This window comes from Sardina pilchardus, chromosome 18 (assembly GCF_963854185.1).
Source record: "Sardina pilchardus chromosome 18, fSarPil1.1, whole genome shotgun sequence".
NCBI classification, from domain to species: domain Eukaryota; kingdom Metazoa; phylum Chordata; class Actinopteri; order Clupeiformes; family Clupeidae; genus Sardina; species Sardina pilchardus.
In genome coordinates, this window is record NC_085011.1 from 7,626,330 (window position 1) to 7,647,547 (window position 21,218).

The 21,218-nt window shown below is 50.6% G+C and overlaps 1 protein-coding gene across 1 annotated transcript in view; it reads right to left on the bottom strand.

The window, feature by feature from the left end:
* The window catches only part of usp54a (ubiquitin specific peptidase 54a), a 50,605-nt gene that overhangs the window by 28,062 nt on the left and 1,325 nt on the right, over window positions 1-21,218 (bottom strand). The window contains exons 2-4 of the mRNA XM_062520171.1: window positions 14,647-15,458; window positions 3,810-3,902; window positions 706-840 (exon numbers count right to left, since the gene is read on the bottom strand). Of these exons, the coding sequence (XP_062376155.1) occupies window positions 706-840; window positions 3,810-3,902; window positions 14,647-14,793 (375 nt within the window). The 5' untranslated portion in view covers window positions 14,794-15,458. The remainder of the gene's footprint in view (window positions 1-705; window positions 841-3,809; window positions 3,903-14,646; window positions 15,459-21,218) is intronic.

The window sequence follows — 21,218 nt, forward strand, 5'->3', positions numbered from 1 at the left end:
TGTGACGCAAGGCGCGCGAGCGCGCACCGGCTGAACTCGCTGCACTCTGGTGTCGCCCCCGGTGCGGGTGTGCCGGTGCCAGGGACTGCGGCAGCTCGCTGCCCAGCATCAAACGTTTCCCCTCGGCCTTCTGCCGCCGCGGAGGCTTTCCAAGGTGCCCGCGGAACGCCGGCCAACACGCGCCCGAGCGCCTGTTTCTCTCGCCTTCACCAGCGCTCATAACAAAGAAGGGCAAGACAGGAGCCAGCCTTAATCAACTAATCCCAACAGGGCCGTTTTGGCCCGGGATGCTCTGCCCTTAAAGGAAATTCTGTTAGCTTTGATTTGCGCTTGGCAGTGGTACACCACAGTGAATGTGAGTGCAGACAAGAGAAAGAGAATGAGAGAGAGAGAGACAGCGAGAGACGGAGAGAGAGAGACAGCGAGAGACGGAGAGAGACAGAGAGAGAGACAGAGACAGACAGAGAGAGAGAGAGACAGAGAGAGAGAGAGACAGACAGAGAGAGAGAGACCGAGGGAAACAGCCAGAAATAAAGAGGAAAAAATAAAAAGGGAGACTGAAAAAAAGAAAGAGGCGATTCAGAGGGATTTTCAGAGAGGTAGAGAGAGTTTCAGAGAGGTGGAGAGAGTGAGAGTGAGACTGGAAGTGTTTCTGTCGGAGGGGGGGGGGGGGGGGGGTCTTAATAGGAATGGAGAAACTCTTACGAAGCACTCGGCGGCGTCGTCCATGATGCCCAGCTGGAAGCGCTGCTCGTCCTGGAAGGTCTTGGCCAGGGCGCTGCGCAGGGCGTCCGACGGCAGCACCTTCTCACTGCTGAACTGGAACTGAGCAAAGATGCTCTGGAACACACAACACAAACACACACACACACACACACAAAACACACACGACAGCAGCCGATCAGACACAATGGAGTACAACTCGTGGGGCCAGACACAACAGAATAAAGCACAGTTCACTCAGTCCCATTCAAATGGGTTCAGTGCCGTTCGAATCAATCCAGTTGGGTTCAGGCTAGTTCAGTTCCATACTCTACTACGTGGGGGGGGGGGTTGATTTGGTAACAGAAGTGGCGTTTGGGCATCACTGTTTGTCAGACAGTTGCATAACTAATTCTCACCAGAAAAAATCTCCAATGATGGCGAGCGAAACACAAAGGCGATGAAAAGAGCGAGAAGGAGGCAGCTGGAGGAGAGGCGCGGCGCGGCGCGGCACTCTGACGTTTTCGAGATGAATTCGACAGCGGCGGCGGGGGCTGACGCTGCCAGAACACTGCAGGCTAACACTTGAGATTTTAACGAGACGCCGGCATGTTTACACGGCCCGCTGTTGTTTAAAACACGTCTCGAGCCCAATCAAAACAGCCTCGTCTCGCTCACTCTCTCCATCAATCCGTTATACTTTTGTTATACATTATATTCCCTCTTGTACATCCCACCCCTTCTCCATCCCCCTCCCCCTCCCTCTCCCTCTCTCTCTCTCTCTCTCTCGCTCTCCCTCCCGAGCTCACGCCAGCTGGCCAGATAGTGCTTTGGGCCTTGTCAGCAGTACTGCACACAGACTAGAGCATATTGCATGAGCGCACGCACACTTACAAGTCATCTTCCACCTGCTCGGTTTCTCTGTGCCGCGCTGGACGTACAAGATGCCTTCATGAAATCGTAATGATATCTCTTTCGCGTGCGATGCATTAATCATGACCGAGGATCGGACACGGTTGTCGAGAATCTGGTTGAGTAAAAGCCCCCTTTTTTCCTCTCGATGGGAGTCGGGTCATATACAGGAATGCTGGTGGAGAGACACAAGCGGTGTTTCCTCTAGACGGCTAAAAGGTTAACACTGGGTGACCGCCTCTAACAGCTCAGACTACCAGATAACATGGACTGCTGGACAAACGCGGACAAATTGTCCAGTGCTATTTCTTTGTAGCAAATGAGCAACTGAGAAACATGTAGGCACGTATCAGGAGAGCAGAACACTAGTGTGTGGCAAAGAACTGAAATAAAAAAACAGTCCGCAGAGCAGACACCCACACAGGCAGGCCAGAGCAGAGCAGAGCAGAGCCAGTGACCGCCAGAGAGAACGAGGCACACCACCAGTCTAGACAGACAGCTCGCATGCAGACCTAAAGGGAAACCCCTCCACAAACATATTTGGCTTGGGGTGCTGCAGACAGACAAACACACACACGCTAGCACGCTATAGCACGTGGACAGATACAACCACACGAGCAAACACACACACACACACACACACATACACAGGCATGAACACACCAATACAGACAGGCAGATTGCAGTGACCAATCCCAGCGTGCGGACCCAGAAACGGGTCGTTTGGGCGACCCTCTCTGCCAGGTCAGTCCACCAGCAGACAGGCGGTCCCCGCTGGGTGGGAGTGTGGTGGGGGACAGTGGGGAGGGAGGGACAGACCCACTCCGCTCGTCTCCTGCAGAGTTATTGAGCGGCGGATGGAAAGGCCCGCTGGCGCTCGGGCACATCGGATGGAATGCAATAAAAAAAGGGGGGGGGGGGGGAGAGAGGGAGAAAGCGGGAGAGAGCACGACAGAGAGAGAGAGAGAGAGAGAGAGAGAGAGAGAGAGAAAGAGGGAAAGGGAGAGAGACAGAGAGAGTATAGGCACAGCCAGGGTTGAGAGGATGGGAGGGAAATAAAACTACAGAGGCATGAGGAGGACAGGACAGAGAGAAAGAAAGAAAGGAAGAAAGAAAGAATGGGAAGGAGGGGGGCAGAGACAGACACTATGGGCGTGGACTGGCCTGAGGTCTGCTCTTTTAGGAGCTTTCAGGCTGGAGGAACTTTTTCATAGTTCTCAGAACTGTTGGAGGAAATGTCCCATTTCTTATGTTTCCACACTGCAGGAACTAAGGACCATCACAGTTTTTTAGAACGTGTACGTGTCCGATGCAGCCCAAGCAATAGTCAAACCTGCACAGAATGTTGGCCATGTAAACAAGAGCGACAGAGCGTCCATACACGGGTCATGTTTACACTCGACCTGCATGACATTAAGGGTGCGTGTGTCGATAAAGCCTTTGCCAACACAGACAAGTCAACATCCAACGACGCTGCAATGAATTGCAAGCCACTGTTTACCTTCACTGTCCATTTTGTCTACCATTTACCTCTGAACAGTTGTTGAGAGAGCTCCCTAGTGGGCAGTTCCTAGTAGTCCTTTGAACATTAGGGTTCGGAAGCGCCCATGGTCCGGCCAATGACTAAGAGATGATATCGGTGGAAACTGGCTAACTGGACCCAAGTCAGACCCACCCTGGGTACAGGAAGGGAGTGGACTCAAACCCTGACCCGTCACAGTCGGGATGCTCAATAGTGGAACAACCCAAACTCTCACACAACCTGTTCTCACACTCCACTACACACACACTCCCCATCAACACAGATCCCTTCTGTTCAGCTGAACAGCAACATGTCGTGCGTCCCTGGTAGAGAGTTGCGATCAGAGCCAGTGCGGTGGATCTTGGTCTCAGGAGACAGATTCCGCACGGCTCTGAGTCATCTCCAGCGTCACTTCCTGAGGCATGTCGCCTCCAGTTTCACTCTTGCGGGGTTCGCCCCAGGTTCCCTCTGAGTCACAACAAGACGAGGGGCTTTTTTGTCTTAAAAGGTGAAGAAAAGACCCTCTGAAGCCATTGAGAGCGAGACAGAGAGAGAGAGAGACAGAGAGAGAGAGAGAGACAGAGAGAGAGAGAGAGAGAGAGAGAGAGAGAGAGAGAGGGAGAAGAGGCCTGAAGTCTCCCCTCTGGTGTGCATCTGAAAGGCGCGCGCTCACCTTGAGGGCACAGAAGATGCAGGAGTCCTCCATGCACTTGTGTGTGGTCAGCTGCCGGAAGCTTCTACGGAAGATATCCAAATGCCAGAGCACCTGCAAAACATGAACAAAGGGGGAGAGAGAGAGAGGGAGAGAGGGGGGAAAAGAGGGAGTGAGGAAGGAAGGGAGGTAGAGAATGATAAGAAAATGAGAACAGAGAAAGGAAAACAACATGAGACTTGTGGGGAGGTGCCGTTTTGACAAAAAAAAAAAGCAATCACCACCGGACCCACTGAGCAATGAACATAACACTTTAAAGGGCTTTAAATGCAACTGTGGTTACATATTAAATATGTTTGATTTGATTGATTTACTACAACAATCATGACAACTGAACTAGAGAGGACGTCCAGCCTTCGGGCAAGCCCCGGTGGGGGCGAGAGGAGGTGTGAGTGTGTGTGAGGAGAGGAACGGAAAGGAGAGCGTGCGCGTGTGTGTGTGTGTGTGTGTGTGTGTGTGTGTGTGAGCCTCAGAGAGCCTAGCGCAGCCAACAGCAGGAACATTTCCATCGCTCCGGCGATCAGACACGCAGCAAGCTACAAAAAACATCACCCCCCTCAGCTCCCCAAGGACTCCGCATCACTGCCTCTCATCCTCCAGCACCTACTTCTACAGACAGCTTCTGAACACACACACACACACACACACACACACACTGAGGATTCTGCTGCTAAGTTACCAAAACACTTACACACATCAACGCACGACTAGGGTGTTTATCTGCTTAGACACCAAAAACACACCCAAACACACAGACACACACAGACACACAGACACACAGACACACACAGACACACACACACGCGCGCACACACACAGGCGCACACACAGGCGCACCCCCAAACACAAAACACACCAACACACAGAGAGAGAGAGAGAGAGATACTACCTGAAGCCAAGGGGCTTGACAGTCCAGAGTTGCTGAGGTACTTAAGAGTGAGCAGACCTGAAGGCTCCTCTTAAATCCCTGTCTTGGCTGTGGGCACCAGTGGGGTATTACCCTCAGCACTCTAAACACAGAGCCAGCAATTAACCCGGCAGCCACAGCGCCACCACTCACTCACTCACTACACTAATCAGCTGAAAACGAGACCCACTCGCCCACATCCAAACGGCCCAGCAGAGGAGACACAGACAGAGAGAGAAAGAAAGAGAAAAGAGAAGGAAAGAGACAGCCCAGCAGAGGAGACACAGACAGAGAGAGAGAGAGAGAGAGAGAGAGAGAGAAAGAGAGAAAGAAAGAGATAGGAGAGAGAGAAAGAAAGAAAGAAAGAAAGAAAGAAAGAAAGAAAGAAAGAAAGGAAGAAAGAGCGAGAAAGAGAAAGATCCTCAGACGGTCTTCCCCACCCCAAAACGGTGCGCTGAGAGAAGGTTGGAGACTCCCTGAGTGTGGTGGTGAGGGGAGTGCTGGGTGGGTGAGAAGGAAGAGAGTGAGAAGAGAGACTCGTTAGAGAGAGAAGAACAGAGGGTGAAGGAGGGTGGGAGGGAGGGAGGAGTGGAGGAGAATGGAGGGGAAGAGAAGAACAGGGCTGAGGAGGGAGGTTGGGGAGCGAGCGAAAACAGACGAGGAGAGTCTTGTACATCGGAGTGAGGAGCGGAGCTGCTCGTGCCAGGGGAGAGATGAAGACGAGGGGCATCAGCACGAGACTAAATCAAGCTCCTCACGGACCTCTCTCTCTCTCTCTCTCTCCATCTCTCTCTCCCCCTCTCTCGCTCCCTCTCTCTCCCTCTTTCGGTCTCAAGTCTCTATCTTAATTGTCTCTATCTGTCTCTCTAATTCTCTTGCTGGCACACCATCTCCCATCTGGACCTGCCTGGGAGTCTCCTGAGGGCTGTGGGTGTGGGGGTGGGGGGTTGTGGTGGGCGGGGGAAGACTGGACGCTCTCCTTGCCCTGTTAACTCAACCAGACCGTTCCTGCATGCATACACACGCTAAATACACACGCTAAATACACACGCAGGCACACATGAGGGCACACACACACAGACAGTCACACATAAAGCCCCGCATGCTTGCTTGCTCGCTCACACACACACACAAAATATCTTACCCAAGGCCCCCTCTGTTCCACTTGAAACCCCTGACACACAGCGACGCTAAATTATTGAGGGAGCTGTCAGTCTGCGTTAGGACGACATTCACTCTCCTTCGACACACACACACACACACGTACGCACGCACACACACAAACACACACGCGCACACATACGCACCATCACCAGCCGATCACTGGTCCTAAGATTGACACTCTTGTGATCAGCCACCTAACCGCCTGCTCTGATAGCATCCCTGTGCAATTAACGCCATCTGACATCTAAACAGAGCCGGAGTGCTCAGCAGTAGCTTAATGAGAAACGCTTGTGATGTTGCAACTCTTTGCTCTTTTTGTTAACACAACAACAACTAAATAACCGCCTTGATTTCTTTCATCTCTCCTACTCATCACTATGAGCCTCTGCTGTCTCTAAATGCTAATTAGCGCTCGTTTTATTTCCGCATCACAATTATTCAGGCAAACCAAACCAGAAAAAAAGCTACAGAAATGCACATAACAAATAAAGGAGTTTGCCAATTGGCACACCATTACTGCTTTCACAACGAGCTGCCAATTAATTCCGAATGAACTGCTGACATGAGAACAATATAAACTAAATTGTTTTCTCTAATGATATATTGCTACTGTTAAAAAAAACAACCAAACAATGAAGCAATGACATAATATTTTGCTATTCAAGATGCCCTTCCATCACAGTGTTGATTACACACACACACACACACACACGCACACGCACACGCACACGCACACGCACACGCACACGCACACGCACACACACATCTATGACAGCACACCATCAATATCCAGCCCTAGCTGGAGTGTAAAGGAGAAAATGGCTTGAAGTGATCACCCATCCACACTCACTTGCAGCAAATCAGTGGCATTGATTACCAATGACCTCCAAAAGGTCACCCAGGCTAACCTTCACAGCCAGCTGTGCTGACCGGCACACAAAAAAAGAGACAGCGAGTAACAGCACAGTCAGATAGTTAGTCGCTTTTTTTCCCTGAGATAAAAAAAAAATATTTTTTTTTTTTAAATCCAGTGTGCGTGCCCCTTCTGTCTCGCTCTTGTACCAATACAGCTAGTCCAGGTGAAAGCCTCCTCAAGCAGAAAGCTGCAATCTGCGGCGCTTTCATGAGCCCAGCTCATGGAGAGAGAGAGAGAGAGAGAGAGAAAGAAAGTGAGAGAGAGCGCCGGCAGTGCTTTGATGCCGCTGGGGTAGAGGAGAGGGCCTGTGCCAATGTGAGCTGTTCATCTCATCATGGTTATTCTCACAAAATAAAGTTCCATTTTAAAACAAACAGCTCAGAACACAACAGACGGGTTGATAAACAAAAAAAAAGCACAAGTTACAAGCCTGGGCAGGATGTCTTTGACAGGGACACTCACAGCTGATGTGCGTGAGAGCGTACTCTAAAACTGGAGCTCTGAAAAGAGAACGCATGCAAGAGGGTTTCTTTTTATGTTTTTGGTTTCGAACGACAGCAATTCTTTGAACAACACAGCTCTTCCCTCGTCCCACTGAGATGACAGCACGAGGAGCTTTGATTTTGAGTAAAATTAGTTGTAAGCACCTTTTTTAAAGCAGGAGAAATGTGCAATGGATGCCTTCACCACAAGCAAGACCAAAAGCACCTGTGTGTGTGTGTGTTTGTGTGTGTGAGATTGCGTAGACAAGCATATGTTGCCTTTTCTACAAACTCATAATGTGGATTTGTTTGTTTCCCTTGAACTGGATTTATTGCTATTAGCCTTTCAGAGTTACCATTCTAGGCAAACTCTCTCCAGAATTCAGAGAATTCCATTTGCTGCACCTCGTACGACGAAATAGCTGCTTTTTGCCGAATGACGAAACAAACGACAACACGTCCACTTCATTGTTAATCAGCCCTAACATCAGACCTCTCTCTGACCCGAAAAAACAGCTGGTGCCATCCACAGATGCCTTGCTCAGGGAGAGCATCCAAAAATGGGAGAGAGGGAGGGAAAGCGTGTGTGTGTGTGTGTCTGTATGAGAGCGAGTGTGTCCGTGCGTGTGTGTGTGTGTGTGTGTGTGAGTGTGTGAGAGAGAGAGAGTGAGAGGGAGAGAGAGAGAGAGGGAGAGAGAGAGACAGAGAGGAAAAAGAGAAATTGAGCTGACCAAAGCTGACTGGAAAAGATGCAAATTGATGATATAACAAAAACGGACAATGCCACCCAGTGCCAAAGCCGCCATGACGACAGCACTCAGGACAGGATTATCAGATTACCTTTAAGCAGAGAAAAAGATCTGTGTGTGTGTGTGTGTGTGTAAATATGTCTGTGTGTGTACAGCACGAGTGTGTCAGTAAGAGTGTGTGCTTTCTTCCATCTGTATAGTGTGTGTGTGTGTGTGTGTGTGTGTGTGTCAGCACCCTATTGCCATCACTGTACCACATCAATAAAGCCTAAAGTTTACCCTCCAATTTAGATTATGACCCTCCAGAGACGCTTCCTGAAGACCTCCCACCTCTATGTTTCCACCCACACCCTGAAGGCCACTCAGTTTGTGTGTGTGTGTGTGTGTGTGTGTGTGTGTGCGAGCGTGTGTGTGTGTGTGTGTATGCGCGAGCGTGTGTGTGTGTTGGGGGCGTTTACCCCCCCTACTGACAGGTAAACACACAGTCCAAGCGGGTCCGTGGCGTTTTTCCACCCAGCCCAGTCCAGCCCCATGCAGTCCTGTGTGCCCCCCCCCCCCCCCCCGCAGATTTAGGGCCGATCCAGTGCACACCCACAGTGTTAGTGGGAGAGTGGGATAATGAATGGAGAGGACGCTCAGGTTCATGATTGATTGGACCCTGGAGTAATAAATAACCTTTCATTCGGGCCTGGTCTCACTGTGACACACACACACACACACACACACACACACACACACACACACACACACACACACACACACACACACACTGCATCAGTCACACTCTATCTCTGCTCTCCCTTTTCACACTCTGTACGTGCCTCTCGCATCGGGCTTTGTCGACTGACTGCAAACACTAACAATCATTTTGTACGTACAACTGCTGGGGCTTGATAGGGATGAAGCATTGTTGTGTTTTGCACTCAGTGGCTGGCAGCAGCAAACTAGCGGCCCCGCTATCGCTGCACGTCCCCCTGGCCTGGAGAGAGTCAGGGCAAAGATAACAGCCCCGTCCCGAGCCCTTACCCCTCCCTCTCTCGGCAGGAGCAGGGGCTCCTCACGTGGGGTGAGCACAGGCCAGGTGCCCCCCTGCCTGGAGCCGTGAGACACAGCTGCTCATTACGCCGATGTTCCCAAACCTCAGCCTCTCCATGATACACACACACACACATTCACACACACACACACACACACACTCACTCGCACACGCACAATAACACGGAACGAGTGCTCTGCCAAAGCAGGAAAGGCTGACACACAATCCCCTCCCCGTGAAATTGGGCTGAATAAGCCCAGCAGCAGATAGAAACAAGCTCGTCTTTTCCCCCCCATCTTTTTTTTTTTTTTTTCTCCGGCGCTCATGTTTGTTTATTGTGGCGTTAAACCAGCCCGGCTGGAGACGGAGACGTGTACCGAGGTCCTCGCGGCTGGACGGCCGCCGCGGATCCCTCTGCCTTCTCAGACTGCCCGCTCGCCCGCCGCGGCTGCCTCTGCTGGCTGGCCCTGCAGCCAAAATCCGGGGCGAGATCATCTTCGCGTTTCGATTCGGCTGCTCACGCTTGCGTGTCCTGGCTGCTCGTTTGCGCGACAAAAAAAGCCGGGCTTGGATTTTAGGGCATGCATGGTGGCAGATGTCGTTCGTGCAAAAAAAAAAAAAGAAAAAGACCTCCAGCTTTTTTTTTTTTGCTTTCTTTTTTCTGGTCCTTCATGCACATGGGTAGAAGAGGCGGCAAATGAGCAAGACGAAGTCGTGGAGGCTGAACAGGGAACATGAGGGAGAGAAGGGCCCATTAGTGGCCACCACACACATGACTACTTTGATCGTGAGAAGCAGAAGCACAGGACAGGAGAGAGACCAGAGGGATGGAGGAGAGAGATGGGAACGAGAAGGGAGGAACGGGGCAGAGAACCGACAAGGAACGAGAGAAATAAAGAGCAAGAGAGATAGAAAGAGAGAGAGAGAGAGAGAGACAGACAGAGAGAGAGAGAGAGAGAGATGGAAAACAGACAATGAGAGAGAACAGATTGGCAGAAAGAGAGGAGAGAAAGATGGAGAGAGGATGAAGAGAGAGAGAGAGAGAGGTAGAAAGAGAGTGAATGACAGAAAGAAAGAAAAGGAGGATAGAGAGAGTGGGCAGGAGGGAAAGAGCACTGGTTGTTCCCTGTGCCCCTGCCTTGTTTCCAGGACATCTGCTTCCTGCTGAGGTGATATAGTCCTGCTGTTTTTCCGATCCAGGAAGACACGGACATGACAAGGCTTTCAGCCTGTGCTGCAGGCCCCGATGCTCTGCCTTTCAAACTTTTAGCGCAGAGAAAGGTCAGTCCGTCCAAGACAAACAACATGACACATGAAACTAGACAGACAGAATCCGACCGACAAGAGGAGGATAGAAGAGAGAGCGGACAAAACTCTGAAATCGCTCGCTTTTGAGAAGATGTCAGGAGAGTGAACGGACACATTCATCAATTTGTCAACATGCGTCAACGTCTTTTCAGCCCGTTCCAAATTCTATAAGCAGACATAGGTTGACATTCACAAAAACGCTGAAAAGACGGGCATCTTTGTGCCAGGCACATAAAGGCCTGGAATACGTGTGCAGCATAATGGGGGGCATGGATGGGGCAAAGCACCGGCAGCAGCAACAGCGGCAGCCCGCACCCTCTCAGCCTTTTCCAGCTAATTCAGTCTGGAGAGCTCTGGGGGGCCCAGGCTTACCGGCATGGTTGAAAGGACAAAGAAGGAGAAGAAAAACAACCACTCCACTCCACTCCTCTCCTCTCCTCCTCTCCTTTCCTCTCCTGCTGGTTGCGGCTGACGTCTATGACGTCTGTCCGGCAGGCAGACACACCTCCGTCTCTGAGGTAACGGGGCAAACACTTATGGCTTTAATGAGGGCGCCGGGGTTAAGGATTTAACTCCCACCGCAGGGGCGAGGGCTCGGCTCCCGCTCCAGCTTTCTGAGGATCCACTGCGGGAGATTAAAGGTTTTGACTTTTTTTTCCTCTCTTCTACTTTTCTTTTTTTTTTTAAATGGAGAAGTGTAGTCAAGTGTTTGCTGTGGCGAGCCGACTGTAAGGTTTAGCAGAGGCCCCATGAGAGCACAGGGGCTGTGGTGAGCCTGCGCTTGAACCTCCGGGGGGGGGGGGGGGTGAAGGGATGGAGGAGGATTATTATGCTCCTGATGATGACCGTGCAGTTCATAACAGGAGAAGAGAGCAGCATTCCTCCTTCATCTCCTGTCTAAGCTTTTGAGCATGAAAGACCAGACGACGACGCATTCCAGAGAAGCGTCTCCAATCAAGTCTGGGTTCTTGCACAGCAGTTTCGGTTCCGGCGTGGGGGGGAGGAATAAAAGAGCAACAATAAGAACTGTATTCCCCTGGGGCTTCATAACCAACATCTACGTCTATACACTGTTTCGCGTCTCTGTAGCAGCAGACAATACACTACCTGCCCCCCTGCCCCAACCAACCCCCCCCCCCACACACACACACACACACTCCTCTATCTCCTGACTCATATGTGACGCTAATTTGTAGCTCGGAAGGCTTATCACGCCGCTAAGCCACTTTATTTCCATATAGCTGATTATATAGTAATCCTAAAATAGAGGGAGGAGAACTAATGACTGGTTGCTCAGACCGGGTAATTATGGATGAGGCATGACAACAGCCTGATAGACGGCCGTCTGCACACACCAAACAACCAACCATCCATCCAACCAACCAACCATACACATATTTACGTCGTCACCATCTCTGATGCTGGCATAGGCAACTACAGTGGTGCTATGTGTTTTTTTGTTTTTTAGCTGAAGTTTGCATTTGCAACCTGACTGGCTGATTTCTCCACTCCCATCCACCTCCCGCCCCCACACACCCCATCTCCATGCCCCGCCCCCACACACCCCATCTCCATGCCCCCCCCCCCCCCTCACCCCCCGTGTCCTTCTCCCAGGGGACCAAAGAGTGAAGCGTCAAAGTTTTGCGATGCACCAGAGATGGCACTCAGCCAGCCTGGAGCTGATCCACGGAGGATGGGGATCAATAAGCAGCACTGGAGTTCTTACTCACTCAAGCAAAAGCATCTAGAGAGAGCGAGAGAGCGAGAGAGCGAGAGAGCGAGAGAGAGAGAGAGAGAGAGAGAGAGAGAGAGAGAGATGGTAAAGAAGTGAGGGAAAGAGAGATGGAAAAGAAGTGAGAGAGGCCATGAGGCAGATAGAAACAGAAGGGGAGAGAGAGAGAGAGAGAGAGAGAGAGAGAGAGAGAGAGAAAAAGAGGAGGCAGAGAGAGAGATAGAGACAGCAAGTTTGCATAAGTGCTCATGAGTGAGTGGCTATCCGGCCATGAAGATCACTCTCCATTATTTATTTTTCTACTGGCGTGTCCTCATGCAGGGTGCTTGCTCTCCCAGCTCTGCGTCCAGACAGGGCCTGGCCAGGCTGGGGAGCCGGTGGAGCTCGCCAGAGGTGGACGGTCGGGACGCCAATTGCTGCCGATTTGTACGGTAGCGGAGCGGTCACGCTTGAGAGGTGACCGACACACTCATTACCACACAGCTACCCGTCCACGACATCCCACAGATGAACAAAGCGACACACTGTCTGATTCATTGGTTGGGTCATTGGTTGGGTCATCAATGACCCAACCCCAACTCCGACTCCTGCGCAATGCACGCGCACACACACGCACACACACACAGGCAAAGATGCCACTCCCAATCTCAAAAAACACACTCAGACAGTCAACTCGACACACACACACGACAACACCTTCACATTAGTGTAATTATATCAGCAAGGAGCCAGGAGAGCTGGAGAGTGAACAGATACATGTTGAGTGTGGAGGACGTCAGGCAAAAAGAAAACAGTAATTGCCCACCCCCCCCCCCCCCCCCCCCCTCCTTGATTACAGCCTCGGCACATGGATTAGGCCAGGACAAAGGGAGACTGTCAGAGCAGCGTGAAGGGAGTCCTGTGTGCCTCAGAGCACAAACACTGGAAAAGAACACCTTGAGAGAACACAGGGAAAAAAACTTGAAAAAAAACTGAAAAGAAAAGAAAAGAAAAGAAAAGAGGAGGAGGAGGGAGGGGGCATTGTTATTTTAACATTAGAGCAATGTTATTCTCTAAGATGAAGGACGAGTAGGAGTACTCCAGTTCAAGTGAGAAGCTGGGAATAGCTGATCTGGGTGTGTATTGGACCACAAAAAATGACGGCATCAGTATGTGTGTGTGTGTGTGTGTGTGTGTGTGTGTATGTGTGTGTGTGTGTCTTCACAGGAATCCTCAACGGGTAATATCAAAGGAAGTGCACAAAGCTTAATCACCTCCATAGCTGTGAGAACAGAGTGCAGATGAGGCCATGGAGGTTGTTCGGTGGAAAAGGCAAACATGTGGAGCAAGGCCGGGCCAACACTTTATTATGTCTGCTATGAGAAAGCCATTTGTTCCCAAAAATAAGCAGTGGGCTGTCAGGACGAGATGTAGCACCAAACAACGGGTGACCTTGACTCCCCAAACTTTCTCAAACAGCACCACTGTGCCGCCCACAACTAGGCTGCTGTCCCACAAAGAGGTCTTTTCATTCAAAAGCAGCCCTCGCACTCCCTTCCCCAACGGCAACCCAACGACACTAAGTAGCAGCCGTAATGATTGTGTGATCTGTTGCTGAGTCAGACACCGACTGTGTTGCTTACTGCTGTCTGGACTTCACTGAGTACATAATGGTCACCTTACACACACACACACACACACACACACACACACACACACACACACACACACACACACACACACACACACACACACACACACACACACACACACACACACACACACACACACACACACACACACACACACACACACACACACACACACACACACACACACACACACACACACACACACACACACACACACACACACACACAGCAAGTAAATGACTCTTCGCGGGTGAGCTGGAGATTCAAAGAGGAGGCGTCATCCACACCCTTTCCATGAATTTGCACCAGCGTTCGGCCCACGCCTCCCCTCTCTCACTCTGGGGTGATTCACACCCAGCTCCCCCTCTAGCTGACACACCCCTGACCCCTGCTGACCATAAACAACACACCCTCCATCTCGGCCTCCCCCACTCCAACTCTTCTGGGTGGAGGACAAAAAAACAAAAAACATCAAACGTACAGAGAGTCTACAAGTCACAACAACAATCTGTGACCACATCTGAGCGTGTGTGTATGCATGTGTATGTGTGTGCGTGTACGTGCGTGTGTGTGTGTGTGTGTGTGTGTGTGTGTGTGTGTGTGTGTCTGTGTGTGTCTGTGTGTGTCTGTGTGTGTCTGTGTGTGTCTGTGTGTGTCTGTGTGTGTCTGTGTGTGTGTGTCTGTGTGTGCGTGCATGCGCGCGTGTGTGGTGGTGGTGGAGCACACAAACGATTCCACCTCCGTTTTTCCCCAGATGAAACAGTAGGAGTGTGTGTTTTCCATATTGTGTATAATTTTGCACTGCTGATGCAATGTGTGTAGGCCATGTATTTAAGTAGTCTGTGTTTATGTGAGTGTGGGCGGGTGACCTACCTGGAGAGCGCTGTTCAGAAAGCAGCTGTTCTGTCCCGGCTCGTTAATGAGCCCTTTGCTGGGGGCGATGGAGGTCATGGTGCGCGGGGTAAAGATGCCCTGAAGGCCACTGCTGCCCGATGCAAAGTAGTTCCTCTTCCACGACATGGCCAGCACCGCCACGCCACGCCGCACTCACAGTCCACGTCCACGTCCACTCTCGACACCAGTACAGCGCTAAACTGTCCACAAGGCCACAGAACCCAACGGCAGGGTCATGTTTTCCAAAAACCGAAGGGGCGGGGAAAAAAAAAATAGTGGGCGAGAAATAGAATCCAGAGAGGTCAGAGAGAAATTGTTGGACGGTGATGCTGCTGAACTCCTGTCCGGTTATCTTGACATCTGGCTAAAATCCCTGGAGCCCTCCAGTGTTGAGATGTGTGTGTGAGTGTGTGTGTGTGTGTGTAGTCGTCTGTAGTCAGAGAGGTAACCCCTGTTCTCTGTTCCGCACGCCTTTGCTGGCTCCAGCCGTGTGGAATTCCCCACTTGTCCTCTATCTTTCACACCTCGTCTCCGGCGTTCCTTTCTCTTCTCTCCGGTTTTTCCGCCCGCTCCCTGTGGAATCTCGCACGTTTTCCCGTCCGTCAAGGCTGTGCTGTGCGCTGCTCCTTGTCTAGGCCTCTTCGGAAGCTCTAACAGCAAAAACAGTGGCAGACTGCTGTCTGAAAAAAAAAGGTCAAAGTTGAGAGGTCGCCCCGGTTTGGTGTCCTTCGACACTGCTGGGTTGGCGATGTTGTGAAAGGCTGTGAGGATCTCAGGACATATCAGCAAATCTGTGGGAAAGAGGAAGGGGAAAAAGTTATATGACTTGCATCCCCTTGTTGCTGTTCAACACACACACGCACACACACACACACCATAAACTGGGGGCTGTCAGGTTTTTATCACTCTGCCACACCTCTAGCACTCATAGCATTTAAGGCCCAGAGGGCAGCCCTTCCCCTCACCCTCCCCACAGCTCTCTCCCTGTGGCATAAGCGCTGCCTTGAGAGTGTGGATGAGCTGGCAGTGCAGCAGCCCCTTGCAGTGAGCTCCCAGTCTCCCTGCCTGACGTCCCCAAAACCTAACACCCCCGCTATGCATGTGTTGCGTGCGTGTGTGAGAGAGTGTGTGTGTGTGTGTGTGTGTGTGTGTGTGTGTGTGCGTGTGTGAGTGAGAGAGGGTGAGTGTGAGGCATAATGAGAGATGAGTGATCACCATCCACCCTCCTACATCCTTCGCCCCCAGAAGGTGACAGCATGCCGCCCATCCACGTGCCTCCATGTCCTTCTGACCGCCCCCCCCCCCCCCCCCCCCCCAGCCCCCACCTCCCGCCTCTAAGCTTTCCAAGTGAGAGAGCAGTGTGATGTCACCCTGACCATGAGTGACTTGATGGCTGAGCCACTTATAACACCCCAGCCAAGCCACACAGGGTAAATACAGCAGGCTGTAGTAGACATCCACACCACGTGTACGTGTGTGTGTGAGTGTGAGTGTGTGTGTGTGTGTGTGTGTGTGCATGTATGCAAGCGTAACAGGGACTAGGCAGCACGGGTGCACTTGTGTTTGTGTAAGTGGGCGCCAGTATGTGCGTGCACAGTACGAGTGTAGATAGATGTGTGCTGGCCCAAGTGGTTGATGCACAGGGTAATTACTCCAAGATCCACGCATTTCATATGATCAGTGCTCAGTCAGTTCGTCCCCAACAGGGCTTAATGGCTGTGAGATCTGTGTGTGTGTGTGTGTGTGTGTGTGTGTGGGTGGGTGTGTTTGCGAGACTAAATGTGTGTGTGTTTGTTTGGTTAAGATTTCAGCTGGGATGTGTCCGTGCGCATCACTGTCTGATGTGCTTTTAAGGAAGGCTGGCTCCAGGGCACTGTTCCAGGAACACACAAAGACACTATGATGACTGAGACCAACACGGGCTAACAGCATAAAAAGGCAAATGAGAGAATAGCCCTGACCCTGATGGGGTAGAAGATGGGACAAAAAAGGAAGAGAGAGAAATAAAAATAAAAATAAAAAAAGACAACATTCTTTTCTTTTCCTCTTTCCAAACCAAACACAGTGAGAGAGAGAGAGAGACAGAGTCAGCGAGCAACTGTGTGTGTGAGAGAGAACGAGCGAGCGAGAGAGAGAGAGAGAGAGATAGATTGTGACTTCGTTCCAACTGTCCTACACAAACACAGGCAGTGAGTGTGTGAGGTCAGTTTATCCGCCCCGGAGCCGTCTTCACCCGGCACCGACTCACAGTTGACCCCCTCGCCTCTGATGTCATCGCCAGACCACATCACAGCCGGTGGTTCTGAGAGAGCTCCGACGCGGGCCCTTAAATCAGGCCTCCTTAGAGCAGTTAGGACACATCGCGTCCTCCAGCGAGTTCCGAGCCACTCCGTGGTCACAGAAATGCAGGAGACGGACATTAAATGGGAGGTAACTTGCAGTGACTGCTGTCTGAAGGTCACTTTGCGGAGTCACGACACAGTCATGACGAATGAATTTTAAACCATAATGCACAGCAGCAGCAACATGTTGCTATGCAGCAGACAATGCCCAAGCTGTATTCACAGAACTTTAGAGATCGTACTCAGCGGTAAGCGCGGAACTAAAACAAGTGAAAACTCGAAGGCGGAACAGCCGGTGGTTCACAAATGCTTGAGGATAGGGTTGATGCAGAGAGCAGCAGATTTTATTTGTTTACCGCGAGGCAGTCAGATCAACATGTCCACACCCAGCTTCCCACGCCCACAGAAACTGTCGTGACAGCCCTGGTTCAGACTGGAAATCTGCTCGCAAAATACAAGTCTGTTCCCAGCCCTGCGGCCAGCCCACGATCGAGAGTTTGAGGACCCGGGTTTAGGCGGGAGAACTCCTTAAGTGGGGATGCACGCACACACACACGCACACACACACACTGCAGTCAGCCCCTATAGGAGGGCTGTGGTGGTGGAGGGGGAGGAGGTGAGTAGCAGGTCATGCAGGAGGATTAGCCTGATCAGACGCTGGGATTAGTCTGGACCGTTACTCAAAGGATCTGTCTGGGGGGAGGGGTGGGGGGTATAACGTAACGGTGCTCGTCTACGGAGGGGCCTTATTAGCCTTCAGATGACAGCGTAGTCCTACTGGGACTCAGTCCTGGTAAACAACAAGGCCAACCACATGGCTTGGACTGGAGACCACAGGAGACTGGTAAACAAGTCTACTTACAAGACCAACAGTAGTTATTTGCAGTTGGTCTCCTCACAGCTGCATGAGAATGGATGACGCACACTAGATAATAAATGGCACAACGTGACATGTCAACACACTCAAAGATTCTGAGAACATGATGTTTGGTAAAAAGACAAAAACAAAACAGGTCTGGTCTGGTCTGGTCTGGATTCTCACAGACGGTCTCTGCAGAGCTGTCAACTTCAGCCTGTGAAATCACAAGAGCCCGACCAAGTCAAGACCAGACCCTCTCCGCCACCACTACAGTGAAGCTGAGGTTTCGGCGTTTGGCGGCATGCTAAAAGATGTCTCTTCCTGCTCGACGACTGCTTGCCACATCAAATCACCCCAGACGGATGTGGACGCGGTGAGCTAGCCTCCATCCCCAGGGGCCACGGACACACGTTCCCATCAATCTGTTTCAGATCAGGATCCAGCCAGCACGCATTTTGCACCTCGCGGCAAATGACATCAGCTAAAAGGCCAAATGATGCTTGGCACCTCTGGAATGTTTCCAAGTCTCTGTCTTTGGCCTGCACTCAATTAGCTTACACTAAAAATAAAGAGATATTTTTATATGAAGGAACTGGTCATTGTTCTTCGAATAAAAACATCCAACTTTTAAATTGATTCATTCCAGTGATATCAGCCAACAGCAGTCCATTAAGTCACAGCGCAGTAAGGGACCGAGGGACAAACAACCCCCCCCCCCCCCGATTAGCTTGTGATGTAATGACACGTGGCCTTTTAGCTTGTTGTGTTCGCAATACAAGCAGAGAACCTAATTAGACAAAACAAAACTCAATAGATTTATTTTTACAGAGAGCGTTGTGCACACAAATAGCAGGTCAAAATATCCGACAGCTAAACTGGAAGGCCATTAAGGTAATTTCAGTCGTTCGGCCTTTCCTGTCAATCAGGTGGCCAATTACAAAAAGGAAATCTGTTTTTTACAAATGAGTCAGAATTAAATTAGTGTTGCTTTGCTTTACCGTGGGGGAAGGGGGAGGGGGGGGGGCAACTGCTTAAATGCTTGGATGACAACAATAGCAAGTCTCCTGAGGATAGCCTAGCCTAAACAGCCTCACACCATTTCAAATATGGTTTGGATTAAACAAATGAGCCTTGACAGAATTCTGTGATAAAATTTTGAATTAAATACTTATAAAAGCAGACAGCACAAAAGCACTAATCCACCCCTAGCCCAAATTCCATATCACTGCATATTAACTTATCAATGGGGAGGTAGGAGACGGCTAAAAACCTTTACTGGCAGCCTCTCCAGGGCCCGGCTTCAAGCAGTTATGCAACATAGCGGTCTCTGGACGGAGGAGAGGGGTAGTGTGGAGTGGGGGGGAGAGGAGAGCGGCCCTGCCTGCATCGGCCCATGACACCCCCTCTAATCACCTCTAATTCTGCCGCCTGGCTCTCCTCCAGGGGCGAGCTACCGCAACGTCTGGTTGCCAGGCCCTGGGGCTGGGGTGGCCCACTAAACCGCTTCCTGTGCCAAGCAACACTGAGCAGCTTTAAATGCAGGTACAAAATGGTAACAAAACGCTAACCTCCCTTCCAAACACTACTCTTCGCTTTAATTTCAGTGAGCATCGGGAAAACTTGAGCTGAAGTGAATAAGGTAACCGACAGACTGAGTAACTAGGCCGCCCATGCTCTAATTCTCGGAGGTGAGAAGATGACTTTGGTTCTTCTCCCGCCTACCATATTTGATAACATCATCAGACGTTTTCACGCCGGCAGTCAACCTTCACACTGCTAATGAAGCTGGCCCAGCCTCAGCACCAAGTGCAGTCACACCCTTGTGTAACACTTCACTTCCACTGCCCATCTTCGCCTTGAAATCAGCACCGAAAATGGGAGCATGCGTGCCTGGTGGTTGAGATTTAAAAGATAAAATATGCAACATCAACTTTAGCATTAAATCAAACCTTATAACTATAATCCACATCAAACCAGCGCATATTCCTCTGTCCACCAGCCAATTTTCCATCCCTGGGGTTTTGCCCTCCCTCTTCAACTCTGGCACCTGACCAACAAAAGGAGTCAGGAAAAAAAAAAATAGCAAAACATCTGTCATGAGCTAGCATGCCAGTAAATCTCAGCTGTTAGGGGATTAATGCCGTCCTTCTAATTGTCTTTACGTCGCAGTACTGATATTATGTCATCAGCTACCACTAACATACCTGGGGGTAGAGCTGGTTAGGCAAACATTTTCTGGCAGAGGGTGTGTGGTGTATTCCGTCCCAACAACACCTAGTAAAGACCATATTCTACTCAAGAGCCATTCTGTATTCTAATGGTCACCAGTAAATTAATTGCCAGAGCAACACAAGTCCTGCCCACTCAGGTCATGAATACCCGTGCTAGAAATGGTTTTGTGCGTAGGCTGCTTGACCTTTTTGCTTAACAAAGTGTTTTGAGTTCAGAAGCCTCAGGTTTGAGTGCAGAGAGAAAGATCTCAGGTCATATCCATGGTGATAGAAAAAGGGGTTGGGGCTGAATATCGAAAGTGGAGGTGAAAGGGCTATTCACACCAGGAATGATGACGATAACGGTAACAGTAACAACAACAAAGATATAGTGCTAGCTAATATGAGTAACAACGTCCACACATAAACTATAATGAGGAAAACACCAATATTGTCATAGTTACAGTTATCTGAAAATAGTTATTGTTCCTGGTGTGAACCCTGAAGGTGTTTGAACTGGGATGCCCTGACAAAACATTTGGAAATGAGCAATCTCCACAAAGGGAGGAGAGAAGAGAGTGAGCGAGAGGAGAGGAAAGGAAAAATGAAGAGAGAGAGACAGGAGGGAGAGAGGGCGCAGGTGAAAGATGACCGAGAGCATCAAAGATGCACCTCTTCATTTTGTAATGTGACAGACGGAGCCAGTGGGGGAGTAATGGAAGCAGACAGCAAGAGGAATGAGAAGAGGAGGCAGGCAGGCTATGAAATAATAAAATGATTTCCAGAGCGATAACGGCAGCAGAGAGAGAGAGAGAGAGAGAGATAGAGAGACAGAAACAGTGAGTGAGAGAGGGGAAAAGACAAGACGTGAGAGGGCAAGACAGAAAGGGAATGCATGAGAAATTGCACATAATGAAAGAATTAAGCAGTGAGAAGGAATCCAGGCAGGGCATTGCCATGGCCATGCAGGGCAGCTTGAAGAAGGGTATGTGGGTGGGTGGTGGGGGTTGCCATTGTGAGCCTGGGCCTGGGTACACACTCACAGTGCCCGCACATCTTGTTCAGTGGGCACCCTGCCCTCAGCATCACTTTGCCTTGGCAACCACCGCTGTTTTCCTTCTCACCATCTGTGTGACAGCG